The 17,959-nt window shown below is 34.9% G+C and overlaps 1 protein-coding gene across 20 annotated transcripts in view; it reads right to left on the minus strand.

Moving 5' to 3' along the window:
- The window catches only part of Ptprk (protein tyrosine phosphatase receptor type K), a 536,216-nt gene that overhangs the window by 339,576 nt on the left and 178,681 nt on the right, over positions 1-17,959 (minus strand). For all 20 annotated transcript variants that reach the window (XM_048798085.1, XM_048798091.1, XM_048798079.1 and 17 more), the window contains one exon: positions 9,186-9,457. In XM_048798085.1, the coding sequence (XP_048654042.1) occupies positions 9,186-9,457 (272 nt within the window). The remainder of the gene's footprint in view (positions 1-9,185; positions 9,458-17,959) is intronic.

Here is a 17,959-nt window from a genome sequence, read left to right on the forward strand (position 1 = left end):
GCCTCAGCCTGCTGAGCTGAAAGGATTTAAGGTGTGCACCATCACACATGATAGATTATTATTTTTAATATGTCAATGACCATCTAAAATACAAAGCACCACATGTTAAATTAACTTTATCACATACTCAGATTCTTTACAAGAGGGTCTATAATCCATTCGAGGATACAAGACATAAAAGTCTCTGAAATACAACAGGATAAATTTGCAAAGCAGGCAGCACAGATGCACATGTGTGGGTAAGGGAGTGATCATGGAGTGCTGAGATGTTCACCAGAGGCTTCTGGGTAGAAGTGGGCATAAATGGGCTGAAGGAATAATTACAAAGTGGTCAGGAAAAAAAAGAAACAAAGACAGATCAAGAGGGAGATGTATCTATTGTTAATGAACATCAACAACAAAAAGAGCCAAAATTGTCCAAAGAACAAGTAGAGCTCCAAAGCAGGAAGTGCAAATTATGAAGTAGCACAAATAAAGATTTAACTTTAAAGGAAGAGTGCCAATATCTGAGGAGCTCAATGTCAATCAATTAGCATCCCCAAAAGTAACTGAGATTAGGGCATTGAAAATAATTAGGAAACTTTCCATTATGGAGATAGGGCACAGAGCTGTACAGGAAGCAGTAAAAAAAAAAAAAAAGGGTAAAGAACAAACACTTGGAGCATGCATGCATATAAGACCACGAATGAGTAAATAGGATCCATCGACCAAAATCCGAAAGCATTTGCTGTTGACTTGAACCGTGAAACACCAGGTAACTGAAACCTGCCATCTCATCTTGAAGTCCTTGAATATTATGCCTGTTTCTGTCCATCTGCAGTGCCAATCTCCTTCCAGATTTAAGGACTTGTAGTAGCTGGGGTGTTATCTGGGCCTCATGCATTTCCTCTAATCTGTTCATACATAATTATTTTTTTTGGCATTCAACTAGATCTCTAGTTGAAGATCATCTCCTCAAATAGGTATTCCTAGAGCAATTGGTCTGCTCTGATTTCTAGAACTCTAGCACTCACATTTTTCAATTTTTATTATCTGTTTTGTGTCTATAAGATTCTGGTCTTTTTTTCTCATTTATTTCTCATGTATTTGCACTCCAACCCACCTTAAGCCGCTGGAATAGAATTCTAGGGGATAGGAACCTTGAGATTTATTCAGTATCCAGAGAGAATAATGCCTAACATGGAATAGGTTGCTCAATAAACATGTGAGAGGTGGATGGATGGATAAATAATAGCAGACCTTCAGAAAGAATGTGGACCTTAGCTGTAGTCTTCAAGCTGTTCTGCGTCCCCTGTCTTCACTTTGCATATCTCATTTCCCTGAAATGTTTGGAGAGGAATCCTAATTTTTTTTTCAATTCTGTACCTTATTCACTAAGTTAAGTAATACACCTTGAGCCTCTTAAAATACAAAAGTAGTGAGCACACCAGCTACTATCCCCTACTGCAGACACTGAAATTCAAAAGGATAGTCACTCTATGAGCATGAAGGCCTTGACCACATGGACGAGACATTGAACACAGGTCAAATGACATCTAGTTCAAATTTTTACCCTTTACCCAATGTACAAAACAGCCTCTACATTTTTTTCTACTACCATATAAAATAAGACCTTCCACTTATAGTTATCGTATCACATAGCTTTTTGACCCATGCTTATTATTTTGTCTATGATGACCCTAATTCCCTCCCCCAAACCTCCTTCTTCAAAGAAGGTGAAGAAGAAAGAGAAGAAGGAGGAGGAGGCAGAGGAGGAGGAAAAAAGTAAACAAACAACTAAAATTCAAACATAGGAATCATCTCGGTATTAAGGGAAATAAAGTGATTTCATTCCATTGTAAACCTACATTACTGAAAGTGAGAACAAACCAGAAGTATGTTTTAAAAATCATTAAACCAGAGAAGCACTATATGTGTTTCTAAATATTGTATCTGTGCTATTGTTACAAAACAATGCAATCTTAAGATAGTTAGATTTGTATCAAACCTTGTTCTTTGGTATAAGAAATTTTTCATTCCCTATTAATCTACTGAATGATTACATGGGATAATTCATATCTTATTTTTAAATATAAAATAAGAATTGATTTACTGCTTCTAGGTAAGATCATTCTAGGTAAGATCATGAGAAGAAAAAAATTTTTAGAAGATCATTCAAAGAATCTTAAGAATCTAATTCTCACCAGGGAATTCCCAGGGGTGAGTGAGGACAGGGGTTATTTGTAATAACATGTAGCAGCTAGTTTTATGATGACAGTTTTAAGAATACCTTTTGCAAAACAAGACAGCTAAAATTTACTACAAATTGTCTGTTACATTACATGAATACATATTTATATTTACAGTTCCCAAAGTTTATCGTCCTTGGTATTCTAACTTGTGTTACCACCTTTTGATTAATTACAATTGAAAGAATGATAAAACAGATACAGACTGTAAATACATCTGATGTGCTTTTCAGTACTCTCTTCCTATTGCACTCTCTCAACAGAAATTAGCCTAAACTAAAATAGGTAATTGCACTTTTACTTTTCTATCATTTTCAAAGGAATGAAACTGAAGTCACCACAGCACAAAAGTTAAATTTTAAATAAAAACATAATGTCACTCTCTGTTGTTTTTCTCTTGAAGAGCCAATATTTTTTTTCATAACCCACATGCAGACGAAAATGAAGAAAAATCAATCTTCAAAATGAGAATGGAAAAAGAGGTCACAAAGAAATCCAAGTTGTACAAAAAGTGAAAAGCTCTAAAAAGACAAATTCTAATTAACTATCAAAGTCAGCAGACAAATAACTGGAGAAGGAATTAACCTGAAATTGTTGCCTACATTTCTCATGTACAAATGGCACTGCATTGATAAATGGGAATAGTATTGGTCAGAAACACTGTTAAACTGATCAGAAGGAAAGGGTTCTCTTGTGTGTGTGTGTGTGTGTGTGTGTGTGTGTGTGTGTGTTTGATTACTTTTTTTTTATATTGCCAGATTAAGATTAGCATGATGAGGTATGCTAAATAGAGAAATATGGAAAATAAGAAATAAGAGTTAACTCAGATTGAGCAAACTGAACTGGATACAGGTGAGTGAGCAGACAATGAACCAGGAACTTCTTCCACTGCTCTCTAGAGCACCTATCTCCCCCCTTCCCTAAGATAAAACAAACTCCCAGGGCGGGGAGGAATGATACATTGAACAGTTGAACAAACAGTTTGACAATGTGTACCTCTCCTTAACGCTCATTATTTTTCATCAGTTACTAATGAGAAATTGACTTCATTTCATGGAACTATTTCTCATAATGAATAATGAAAGGGCACTGTGAGAGTTTCTGATGCTTTAAATAAAAACAGGTAGGGCTGTACAGAGTAACAAGAGACTTCTGTCACATGCACACACAAACACACACACACACACACACACCAATTATTATTTTGCTAGACAGAAGAACTCTTTTTCTCATTTGTTTCTATTAATTTCAAACAACCATAAATTTCATTGATGAATCAATACAGAGCTTCAGATCAAAGTAGAGCAGATGTTTGGGAATAAAAGCAAATCACTGACAGGAACCAGAGAGAAATCACACTCATAGGGTTATACAATCTATGAAAACAATGACTATAATAACATGGGAGTCTTTCCAAAACTATCTGCTGGAGTATTTTAAATGCAACAAAGAGACTTGTGAAGATTTAAATGCAGCAACAAAAGGTTACTTTGTAAATAGCCTATCAAAAAAAGGTAATATTTTGCCATTATAAAAATAAGCCACATTGACCATGTCCGGCAATTACTGTTGTCATAACTAAAATAAGCCTATCTAGTTGCGCCTAAATTCTGAAGACATTGATATGGCTAATGTCCAAACATTTTAAAGCCAGCAAATTACTTCAGAGAAAAAAGAAATAACTCTTACCTACTACTAAATAATCAGCATCTTAGTCCATCTATAGAGGAAGAAACATCTACTTACCAATAATTAAGACAAATTAAGATGACATATATGAAAGTGTCCTACACATATAGTTATACAACAGATCCTATTTCCTTGCTTACTTTCTACATCCTTAAGCCATCAATCGGTTGTCTTACAGCATATTTATTTTTTGAAGTGTGTAAGTCTGTCTTTTATCTCTAAGTAGATTGGATAATATGGATTATTTCATACATAGAAAAATATTCAAGATTTTAGTTCTGCCATGTCTCACATGTACTACCTACAAACAATATGTTGATAGTTCAAGAAAAATGTGATGTGGTAATATTAAGATGATTTGGGCTGCATAATAGAAAACTCATCTAAATGATGTTTAAACAGTAGCTGTTACATTTACTACTACTACTACGACGACGACGACGACGACTACTACTACTACTACTAATACTACTACTACTACTAATAATAATACTTTCCCATAGGTATGACCCAGATTTCCACAACAGTCTCTTCTGTCACCTTTAGTTGCTCTACCACATCCTTCTTCATAGTTACAAAATGGCTGCAGTAGCACCAGGCACCATGTTTTCTGGCAAGAACACCCCCAACCTTCTTTTTATTTTTTTTGTTGTTGTTTGTTTGTTTTTTTGTTTTATCAAGAATGAAAATCTTTCCCTGAAGTCTCTGGCAGTCTTTTCTTCTGACTCATTAACCGGAATCATGTCATATGGCTACTCCACTCACAAAGAAAATTAGGAAAAGCAATTCCCCAACATGAGAAATTCTGCCAACATGGAAGACAGGAGAATGACTATTGGATAGATAACAACAATATCTACAACACTGCTCACTATCCATGATGCTAATTCAGTCACTTTTAATACTTTTAAATGAAGAAGATATAGCTGTAAAATATATTTAGGAAGGTGGGCATGGTGATGCAACCTAATAATCCCAGCTACATGAAAGTTTGACACATGAGTATTTCAAGTTCAAGGCCAACTTGGCCATTTAGCAAGATTCTGTCTCATTATCAAATTTAAAACAAGGGCTGGGAATATAGTTCATTGCTTGCCTAGTATGTACAAGGTCCTGGCACGGGAAGCCAAAAAAAAAAAAAGATATTTCAGAAAGAATAGTTTTACTTCTGAGGTGTGGATATGAATGAGTTCTAAGAACTATGACAGAGGAGTGACACTTCCTCTTCCTCATTCTTTGTGGGTTGGTTCATAAGCATGCTCTTCTAACATGGGTCCCTGTGCTTCAAGTCTTTCATTTAGAGCCTTTTTATTCAGTAAAACAGTCTTTTGGTTTAAGTCCCATTTTTTTTTTTTTTTTTAGACCTAATGCCAGCATGGTCTCTGGAGAGCAGCAATCTTTCTACTGCCAAAATATCAGTACAATACATGTTAATATAATCCTTTAAAAAGGAGACAAAGCCAGAAAATCTCATGCTTGTCCACTTATATTTTTTTCCCCAAACTAATGGAAAATCTTAAGAAGAAAATGAACTGCAAAAGTTCAGTGTTTATTTCTCTGCGAATTACAGAGGAAAAAGGCACATTCCACAATATTGTCACTTTGCAATTTCTGGCCAAACCCCTGTAGTTTTCATCATGCATCATTTTTGTGATTAATGATGTGCACCCACTTAATGGAAAACAGCAGATTAGGTTTCCACTAATAGTTTTGCAAGTTATGTATGTAGTCTGTCTGCCTCATTTGGTAACAACCTCACTGTTCACTAAGAAAGTAATGGATTTAATCCCAAAGCAGAACTTAGTTTTATGCATAAAAGACAGGTCAGATTTCCAGAGTGGAGAAAATCACCCTTTTAGAGGTGTACAGACCTTCAGTTATAATGTAACAGTGAGATGGTGCCTTGTAAGGACTTTTTTTTTTTTGCTTTTTGCTTTCTACTTCTATTTAGCAACCAATTTAAAAAATTTCAGTACTAACCTGAGGCCTATAAAAATACATGCCATGGCATCATGCAACCATGGCAAATAAAACAAATGTCATATAATTTTATTAGTAGTATACTACACTGAAAAGACATCTATTGTCTGGAAGACACAGGTGAGAAATAGTTCCTTATATATGCAAGCATTACTGCATAGTGTAAAATTAAATTTTCATTTGCTTGTTACGTTTGACTTCTGAACATGTAAAGTCAAGGGCATTCTTCTGCTTAAAGGTACCTGGAATGAAAATATAATCTGCCATTCTATGTGGCCAGCATTCTTACCCATTCATGAACTGAACTGGACATGAAGAACCGAAATTATTGGCCGAACAAACAGATTTCCATAAATTATATTAAAAAACAAAGGTAAAATATGAAATGCCAAATAATGAAACTCAGTGGGTCAATTTATTTATTAAGTTGTTCAGATTGTCCACAATCTGAAGCTAATTCATCTAATTCATCCTGGTGAGTCTAATTAGATGTTCTAGTTAAAAAAAAAAAATAGATGTTTTGGGGCTGGGGCCATAGCTCAGTGGTAGAGCACCTATCTTGCATGTGTGAGGCCCTGGGTTCGATCCTTAGCACCACATAAAAATAAATAAATGGAGATATATTGTCCACCTACAACTAAAAAAAAAAAAAAAAAAATTTAAAAAAAAAAGATGTTTCATGAGCGTCTTATCTAAATCAATTTGTGGTCAATAATGTGTTTTGTTTTGTTTTGCTTTCTTTAGAACAAACTTATTTTATTTTTTAATTCTTTTCTTGCTGAAAAAATGTTCAAAATTTTTTTGTATAAAATATTTCTAGGATCTTAAATGATTACTTGCGCAGGTTTGACCAGAGAGAGAGAAATTTGGAATAATAAGTTTGTCCCTATGAAAGACAAGTATAACTAGTACTTTGGTAGACATAGGGTAGTCTTTTTATCACACAAAAATACAGAATTTCAAAAATGCCCTTTGATAACTTGTACTTAAAGCAAGTGAGTTTCCCTTCAAATATGAAGAAGTAAAAAAATTCTACCAGGTTCTGCTTGTAAACCAGCACTTACCAAATACTTGAAAGCTATTTGATATTGAAAGCTGCTGACAATGTATGGGAGATTAATTTTTCACAGTATTTTCTAATAGCAAAAATTTATTCATAAGTATAGTATATGTTATGCTGGTTGTTTATAATAATTGATACCTGTACAGGTACAACTAGGCATCTAAATGACTGAATCAATAAAAACACCAACTAAGTAATTTATTGAGCACTAAGCACACAGCACATGTTTACTTTTACTGACTAAGTTTTGTAGGTTTAGCAAAAGAGGTAAAAGCAAAATAATCATTTAAGTAATTATCTATGGCTCAAATTTGAATCTTCAACAACAAGACATTTACCCATAAGTTCTATGTACTTAGTCATTTATTTCTTTAACATCTCCAACAATAATCTTACTGGCTGGTTTGAAACTCATGCCGATAATTTTTGCACTGCTTGTCTAAATAGCCACAGGCACATATAACGTAGGGAGCTTAATCATGCAAAATGAGGCTGACCAAAAAAGTATTCATCCAGTTTGAGGGACTAAAACTCAACCTTAAAACTAACAGCACAATAAACTGTGCCACAAGAGTCGATGATAGGGCTCTTTAAAGTTTTCAAATAAATAAAAATATATACATCATTTCTTAATTATGAAGGAAAATAAATTAATTGTTGAATTTATCAAAATATACTACCATATTGTCATTAATATTGTTTTTAAGGAACATTTAACAGTTTGATTCCTAAAAGAACTATTAGCAGATCAGGGCAAATACAGTGGTGAATACAGGTTACATGATCCAGAACCCACATTTGTAAAAATATTGTTAAATTAACTCATGACTTGAAGTTGTCCTTTGTTTTGTGGAGGCTGAATGTGTTGACAGTCTTATTCTGCTGAATCAGAGCTTCTTCCTGGTGTTATGTTGAGCTCCAATGACAGACTCTCATGAAATCAGTATACTGATAAAGCCATGTGGGGTGATCCAGTGATGACAGCCATCTACCCACTGAATTCAGAGATGGGCCCACTGATCCTTCAGCCAATGCTTTAGAAGCAGCTACACACATTCACACACAACCCTCATCCCCCCAACCCACATATTATATATGTAGCCCTTTGGAAGCTGTGGGCCCTAAAATGCAGATGGCTCTCCCACACTAAAGAGAAACATCCCTCTGTTCAGGAATAATGGAATCAACTATCCCTAATGAAAATCCATTGAAATCTCATCAAACACATAACTTGAAAATGAGAAGCTTAACTGGAACCATGCCTATAAGAGATTTTTAATAAAATTAAAACATCAACTCAAGAAAAAACAAGTAAGACAAAGCCTTGTATTTTTCTTCTTCAGGAACAAAAACAAGCCTAACATGAATAATTCATTTTTAAATAAGAAAAAAAATAGAGCTATTTTTTACCTTATATACTGTTCACTCTTATAAAATATGCCATTACACAAATGAACTCTGATTAGACTCTATAATAAATTACAAATAGGGAAGTCTTAAAAGTTTAAATATTGAAGTCTAACACGCACAAGAAAAATGAGCCTTTACAAAAGACAACTGTCTGTTTTCATGCACTAAACCTCACAATAAAGTTCACTGAACCACTCTCCAAAAGAGTAGACAGACATTTTTTAAACCACATAAACTCAGTCACACGAACATAAAATAAGCATTGACACTATTCAGTGACTACTTCATCATACTCAGATTAAGTATTTCTGGGGAAAAAAAATCCAAAGATGTTGGGGGACAACTTATTGTTATTGTTGTTTTGCTTAGTTTAATATTACATTTAACTGACAAAAATATAAATAAATAACCATAATGCCTCCCCCTCAAGACAAACCTGAATAAAATAATATTTCATATTTATTTTCCAAATGTTATTTTCAGGAAATCAGGAAACCAGTTCAATCTATTTCAGTCAAATCAAAAAGCTATTTCTTCCTGAAAAAGTAACAGAAATACATCTGTCAATAAGCAGCTCTTTGCCAAGCAAATGACCAGTTTTGGACTTGAACCTACTTTCTTCCTTGTGTGGAAATATTTTCTCAATTTCAATGTTTTGCACCAACTCATTCAAACTATTCATGAAGAAATAGGGTAGGAAGATGCAAAAGGGACAAACACCCTCTTACTATGCAGCCAGTATTTACATCTAAGTATTCCACATGCAATGACATCCAAAATATCAAAGCATAAAACAGAAAAGCACAGACGATTACCTGATACTCATTCGGCCAAAAGGTGCTCACTGCTAGCTCAGCCCGAAGCCACTCTCTTCCAGTGAATCCAGTCACGTTCCAAATTGGATTAGCAAGAGGTCCTTTATTCACCCTCACTAATATGTTCAGAGTGCCAGGATTCAGCCCCTTCTGGCTGTACAACAGGTAGCTGAAGTCAATGCAGTGAGTGTCATTCTCCTTCATGGTGGGCAGCTGCAGCCTGGCTTTTTCTCCAGGGTCATGATCTGAAGAGTCCACTATCATATAGGAACCTGAAATGACATTACAGATAACAAAGTGAAACAGACCTATAAGCCAAGGGGAATATATAACAATGAAAGGATGCTACACTTTACTGAATATTAAATTCAACTCCAAATGAGCAGGTCTCCAGAACAGAGTCATAGAAAGGCATTGATCAAGTAAGTAGACCATTGCATTGTTATTAAATAACATTGTTCAAAGTATGCAGCTGCATTAACTCATTTAGTTTCCATAGCAACATGTTAATATCCTTATTTTACAAATGAGGAATTTGAGACACTATGGAAGACACAGACTAGACCAGGTAGAGCCTGGTTCAAATCCAGATTTTACTAAAAAAATTATCTTGTCTAATTAAGCAGAAGTTATTTTAATATTTAATGAATATTGACCTAATTGACACAGAGGGTACACCTTTCTTTTGCCCTAGCCAGGAGTATTGCAGGGAGATAGGCTAAGAGTGATAGCAATGGAATCATTTCTCATTTCTAATTCAAAGATCATTATTTACCCATATTATGTGACCTTTTGCAATGAAATAACCATTTGAATCTCAGTTCATGGAACAAGGATACTTTGTAGAGTTACTGTGAGCACTGATGTTAAATTTTTTTAGACAAGAATCGGGCTGGGCTGGAGTTGTGGCTCAGTGTAGAGTGCTTGCTTAGTATGTGTGAGGCACTAGTATCAGCATCACATATAAATAAATAAAGGTCCATTGATAACTAAAAAAAAAGAAAAAAAGAAAAAAAAAGGCATATAGTAAAGAGACTCATCACCACTGCTATTGGCCTCAGTTCTGTAACATCCCTATGTTATTCTGGGGCTGCAAGAAATCAAGTTTGAATCACTCATCTACTCCATTCAATTGAACGAAATTGAATTGAATTCCACTCAATTGGCTATCTAGCATGGGGAGGCATGAAGTGTAAAGAGTGCCACCTCAGAGAACACACAAAGATGTTCCACTGTAGGCAGAAGTCACGTGGTGACTGAGAACAAATATGGGATTTTGACACTAGGCTGCCACGTTAGCCCAAGAACCACTGCAGGAAAACAACCAGTTGTTCTCATGTCATGGTGGATTTTAACAAAGACACACATCACAAAGCATAAATATACCTGTTTATCATACGTCAGGTAGAACACAATTTTTATTATAAAATGTTTCCCCCAGCATATGATTTTAAGCATAATTAGGTGTGGTGTTACAGAACCCATGTTTGCAAGGGTTACCATTGACCCTCTCCTTCTAACATGTACAATTAATCAATCCTCTGTATTACCCCATTGAAAATGTAGTAAGTTTTGCCCAAGGTACATTAAAAGACTGTCAGTCTACATAGCTGATTAACCCCTAATAATAGATTCAAATCATGGCAGAGAAGAATTCCCATTGAGTGGTACTCAATGGTTCAGAGCATTTTTGAAGATTTTATATAACTCTTTACTATAGTCCCAAGCATAAAATGCACATACTACAATAATAGTAACTGATATTATTATTATTTACTTCAATTTCCCAGGTCTCATCTTCTCTTGTAAGCTAGAATTTCTTTCTTTGTCTCCTTGATTTTCACAGTTGGTACATTAATAGAATGAATGGTCCATGTAAATTTTTGGAGAAGATTGTATATTTTTAAACAGGATATCCTGGATCTTAACCCAACTGGTTATATTCATATTCTAAAGTCAACAGCTAAACCAGGTGCAGTGGTGCATACCTATAATCCGAGCAGCTTGAGAGGGTGAGACAAGAGGATCACAAGTTCATGGGTAGCCTTAGCAATTTATAGAAACCCTAAGCAACTTAGTGAAACCCTATCACAAAAAAAAAAAAAAAAAAATTAAAAGGCTAGGGATACAGCTCATCAGTATAGTGCACCTTCAACCCTTAGTACCACCCAAAAATTAATTAAACATTTAAAAATGTAAAGTCAGTAGCTGAGTTAATAAGATGTCATTGGGATAGACCATTGCACAGTAGACCAAGAACTGCTCTCAACTAAGACAATACCTGAGATCTTAGATAAATACTTTGGGGTATTGGGCCACAGCTCTTCACAAAACCATGTCTTTTTTCTCCACTGCTATAACAATTTGTTCAGTAACATATTATGACAGCAATACATTTATATTATTTTTACAAATTTGTGATTATGTCTCTGATTACCAGTCTTAAAGTAGTGATCTCTAAATGTTTTACTGGAGAAGGGAGACCGTTAGAGTAGAATAAGGAGATAAAGGGAGGAAAAGGAGGGTCTGGGAAATGAAATTCCATAATTTATGTTATAGACATGTATGAAAATGTCACAATGAATCCCCCCTGCTATGTATAAAACAATACATGATTTATTGATAACCTAATACTTACTTTCTTCTATTATAAAATAAATTTTGGAGTAAAATATGCTTTGTGTCACGTTTTATTAATACATTATGATATTTACCATAAAAACAATTTAGCAATTTTAAGCCAATAGCACTTTTGAGCTACAATAATTTTATTATTAAAGAAATGGGGAAAACAAACTATATTAATTAGTATGCTGTACCAATTTAATCATTAAAAAGATACAAAATTAAAGCATACCCAAACTATTTCAGAATATCAAGGCCATTCATGACAGGTTAACTAAAAAAAAAAAAAAAAAACAGTGCCAATAACTCATTTCTATAGAACATGTCTGCTATAGGGTCTTATTTCAATGCTGACTGATATTGCTGTGGAATATAATGCATTTATTATTGCACAGTTTTGGAAAGGAAGAAGCACTAGCACCACAAAGCCATCTCGGCCCTTCTGTCTAGTGACTTGATACAGTGGTACTTGGCACAGCTGTCTCCATGGAGGTAGCTGCCTGTTTGACTGGAGATTCCTCTCTGTCATCAAAAGCATCAAGAACTCTGTTGTTATTACCAACTTCTTTTTTTTCTGCAGTCTCCCAGAATAACTGACCCTCAAACCTTATGGTCTGGAAATCCTACAATATGCACTTCTCCATTTTTTTATGTTATCACTTAAGCTTATTTACTTTTGTTCTGGTATCAGATAACTAATCTCTCAAATTTCTAATTAGAGTCCAGTAGTATTTAGTTGTGATTTGGCTATTCCAAAGGTTAATAATGAAACATCTGTGTTCAGTCCAGATAATTTACTTAACATAATGACTTTAATGTGGCCTTACCAACATTCCTGACAGTCTTCAGCAATGAGTTTTCAAATATATCATTCAGGATACTGGAGAAAAACATACATGCTTATTTTTGTTTTAAAGTCTAACTTTCTGAAAAGCATTTTGGCAATGAGAACCAAAATCCTTGCACAAGGCCCTGGGTTTAATCCCCAGCACCCAAAGAAAACCAAAAGGGGGGGGGCGGGGGAAGCCCTTAAAGAAATGCATTCTCTCTGATCTGGCAATGCCAAGTCTACAAATGTGCGCTAAATAAAGAATCATGCACAGTGCACAAAGATATGGCTAAAAAAGATGTTCATCTCAACATTACACTGTTTAAAATGGCAAAAAAAAAGGGGGGGGGAGGGATCTGAAATGAATAATAGGTAGTTTGCAAAACTTTTGTTAATAAGTTTGATGAATAAATATGAATTCATTTAGAATGCTGTTATTAAAAACATTTCAGAGAAGATATTTACAATATAATTATGTAAGTTAAAAATATTATAATCATTTATAAAATATATCTATCTTAAATATATTTTATAAATGTGTATGTATTCCCAGACCCCCACACACAAAAAACATGCACATGTGATTGGAATAAAGAATAAGTAACAAAATGTTAATTGTGTATTATGAGGGGGACACTAATTATTTTTGTTATTTTTCCTTATTTACTTGTTCTGAATGATTTATGATGACTATACATTAGATTTGTACTTTTCTATTTTAAAAGAGATTAAAGGAATATTGTATTATATCAGAAAGAGCAGATGAAACTTGAGAAATATTAAGTAAATAAACTGGAGTTTTGGCTTTTTAAAAATAAATTTTCTTTACATCCTACAGATTAACAGCATCATGGCATTAAAACACACATACAGAGAATACAAAAATCGGTTCTTATTTCAATGCATGGAAAGACAAAGACAGAAAGTACTTACACTCAATGGCAACTCTGACTGCAAAGGATGGCCAAAGAAACAAGTCTAACATTCCTAAACATCCTACTCTCATCTACAGATGCAGAAGTATTGCCCTCTGAATTTATTCTGTTAACAAATTTCTTATCTTTAAGCAAAGCTTCTAGGAATAACATCTACATGTGAAATATAATTAAGAGCTGAGAAAATAGTGAAAAATAAATAGGTTTGTATACTTCATTCTTAAAACTCCTTTCTACCTGTGTTTATACTTTTACTATGTTAAAATACTCATTTTAAGTACTGGAGGAATTGAACGCTTACCTCATGTGTACTAGACAAGCACTCTACTACTAAGCTATATCTTTTTTTATTTAGAGACACAGTCCAGCTAAATTCTCCCAGCTGGCCTTGACATTTTGACCTCCTGCTTCAGCCACCAGAGTACCTAGGATTTCAGGGGTATGCCACCATGCCTGGCTAACATAATATTTTCCTTAAGATATTTTTATTCACATCCATTGAAGATGCCTTATAAACTAGAGAGAAACTTCTACTTCTCTGCTTAGCATTCACTCTGCATAATCCTGTTCAAAGGTACTTTGGTTATTTACATTTCACTTCTCTTCACAGACCACCTTCTCTAATCTCAACCCTCACTATTTTCTGCACATTCCAGGCCAGTTTTCTTTTTTGTAACTGACCTGCAGTTTCTGAATTTCTGATTATATATTTCTTAATTATATACCTCTTTACACAAACTTTAAGTAACTTATATGGCGATCATTTATAAGAGCGCATCCTCCCTCAGAAAGACAGCCATGTTCTCTCAGCAACCACCTGATATACTCAGAGATCAATCAGAAGAGAGAAGACACACAGTAAATTTAACAGTGAACATTTAATATAAAGAGTTATTACCTAAAAGAGAACAAACATGTTTAAATTTAAGAGGTCTACTCTGCTTGGTTACACATGAGAAAATATGTGGGTCCTCAGTCAGTTGTTCCTTTGGACATATTCATTCCTTTCTGGACCACATAGTACCATCAAACGAAAGAATGTGTCAATCGAACATTATTAAAGGTTAAAGGGTTAGAAATTTCCTTAACCCTCACAACCTTTCTTAACTCTTCCCTCCACCACTCTGCCCTTTGTCCCACTGAGTCAAATTTTTCCTGAGCTCTTTCCTTTGGCTCCTCTCTAACTCTGCCTTTTGTGCTCTTTCTGTAAATTTAAAATACTCTTCCCTAGAAACACACACACCAAAAATTTAAGGAACTCACAGATCTAAGTTTAAGAATGCCTGCTGTAAGATTTCTCCAATATCTGTGAACCCAGCACTCTGCTATGGCTATCCAACCTGCACAGCTTTTATGTTAGGTGGAACGGAAATGTTTTGAAAAGTAGTTGCTAAAATGAAAAGCAACTTGAGAGAGCATAATCAGAGTGGTATTACCCCACAATGCAAGGCAGTCTTTGTCCTGTAGCCAATTTTGTAATCATCACTTGCCTTTTCAAAGGAACTGAGATTGCAATGAAAAAGGAAAGGTAAGGGGAAGGTAGCACAGCCTACAGTCCCTGGGAAATGCCTGGAGACAAAATTTCATACAAAGATTACAACCCACTGTCTGGGTAGGTTTGAGCCCTATTAATAATGGGGGCCAAGGCTGAAGGTTAGTAAACAGTAAGTGTACAAGGCTTCCACATTTTCCACATAAATCAATATTCTATTCGTAAAGTCAAAACATTCTACTCAGTAGTCATATCTGAAAGCACCAAAATTCTACTTTCACATACTAGAAGAACAACTAGGCCTTAATTTTTATTCAAAACTAATAACAATTATTAACCACTCAAGTGTTACCATAGTAATAATGGAAACTATGCCCGAATAAATAAATGGGAAGCAATGACCAATCAGACAAGAACTCAGGCTGACTAAAGTTCATAACTGAGTTCTCAGGTTCAAGGGTGACCAGGTCACAGGAGTGGCTCAACTAGCAACCAAGGAAGTGTCTTCATTCATTAAACTCTAAGAACCACTGCTGTTGCTGATCATAATATGTAAAATATCCACAGGTTGGGAAAAACATATGCTCCATTGTTATTCAAATGGAAGCACATTTCTGTCTATAAAGAGGTTAAGAATTCAGGCTCTGATTGAGGAGAGACTTGAAGTAAGAGCCAGGCTCCTCCACTTACTACCTACACTAGGAGACAACCTCTCTTCTCTATCATTTCACTGATGAAAATCTGGAGGCTCAGAAAAGATAAGTGTCTTGGATATAATAAAAGTTCCATTTGAGTGGATTGTTGTAGGGATTAGAGAAGTAGGAACTATCAAAGTAAAAAACATGTTTTGTTTTGTTACTTTTTCACTTACAAAGTATTACCTAAACCAAGAATCTTTTTGTTTGTTTGGATTAATAGTCCCATGTCAGAGGGCACAAAACAAGCAAAAGAAAGGAAAAGCAAAAGAGATGGAAAGCAAAAACGGTGAAGAGCCCAACCCAGAGGAGAAAATGAGATAAAATTGTCCTTACACTCTAAAGTGTGAGGTCTAGGAAGATACGAGGAAAGAGGGAAGACCTGAGTGGTGGACAAAGTGGGGCTATGTTCATCTTCTATCTCTTCTACAAGCTTCATCAATTACTCAAACAGAATAAAAGAAACTGAGGTCCCAGGAAACACAGAAGCAAAAGAGAATAGTATAGTAACATCACCTCCAATGTTGAGATCACTCCAATTGGCAACAAGATAATTATTCTCCTATTAAGTCAAGATTTTTTTTTTTAAAGAGAGAGAGAGGTAGAGAGAGGTAGAGAGAGAGAGAGAGAGAATTTTAATATTTATTTTTTTAGTTTTCGGTGGGCACAACATCTTTGTTTGTATATGGTGCTGAGGATCGAACCCGGGCCGCACGCATGCCAGGCGAGCGCGCTACCGCTTGAGCCACATCCCCAGCCCAAGTCAAGATTTTGATATAAATTTTAAAAGAAGACTGAGGTTCCTTTAAAATCTTATGTCTCTGTTAATTTAAGGCAGCTCTTTTGGAATCAGTATTTCCTAATACTTAAAGTATAATGGTGAATCATATCACTGTTCTCTGGGATAAATTATTCTACTTCCTGTGCCACCAAGCCAGTTAATACTTAAAAAAGAAAAAAAAAATACATGGAAAAAATGGCCTCAGCATACCTTGTCAATTATGAAATGCCAGAAGGGCCAGTGGTGAGGAAATGAATAGCAAGCTAATACTTCTGTGGTTGTCAGCAAACAATTAATTCAACTTCCTCTCAGCAAGCACAATCACCCAAGGATATTCCTCCAACAAAATATTCCTTTTAAGCATAACCAGAAAAGCTGCATGATCAAGTGACCTCCATTCCAACTGTGCTTTTTTTGCCCAGGGAGCAAGTAGGGGTTGTATGTTAATGTTTTCATAAATGCTAACTTAAGGCTCAATGGGTGAACACAAACACTGAGAAATTGTAGACTTTCAGTTCCCACACTAACTTTTTAAGGCTTTCCTCTAGGGTGTACTGTAGAAACTAAAATAGAAAAGGGCTTCAGCCAAAACAAGTAGCAGTTGGATCTTGGACCAACAAGCAAGCACAGGTGTCTCTGCACCCACTTTTCCCAAGGACGTATCTCTTTTATGAAAGAGAAGGGAGAACTTTGAATAATTTTTTAATAAAAAAAAATTGACTTCATATCTTTAGTCTACAGTTGAGATATGTTTTCAGGATTCATTAGTAATTATAAGCTAAATGGAAAATTGAGTCAAAGAAATAGGATCAAATTTACCTCTCTTGAGAAGATCTACAAGTAAGGCTATGACTCTGACTTTTTCTCCTTCTAAACAGCAATATTATCAAGTGTCTCTAAGAACTGGTTGGGTAACTTTAAAAAGAAGAATTGCTTTGAACCCAATCCTACAAGCAGTGACTGAACTTGATAATCACCACAAATTGATAGTGGGTAGTCTACTTAATGGTAACATATGTTCACCAGAAACAAATAACACAATCCTGATGGCTATAGCAATTAACAGCATACCTGAGCTCAGTAAGAATTAGACATATGACACCTGGAATCCCCACAAACCTGGAATATATCAACCTTTTAATGCTCATTTACCACCAACCACCAGGAAGAACTCCTAGGTTCCAGTTCATAATGATACAACATGCATTTTTGCCTTAATTCACCACTCCTGTTTTTGCTTGAAAGTTTTGTATTATCATTTTCTCTCCTGGGAGTTTTCATCTTTCTCTATGTGTACTTATGTTCAATTATACACTTTTTAAAGTACAAATGTTACATTATTTATCTTTTATTAATATATAGACTATAGAGTTATCCAAACTCAGTAGTTAACTTCTTAAGGGCTATTACTTCCCAT

Source organism: Marmota marmota, unplaced genomic scaffold (assembly GCF_001458135.2).
Source record: "Marmota marmota marmota unplaced genomic scaffold, marMar, whole genome shotgun sequence".
Classification (NCBI taxonomy): domain Eukaryota; kingdom Metazoa; phylum Chordata; class Mammalia; order Rodentia; family Sciuridae; genus Marmota; species Marmota marmota.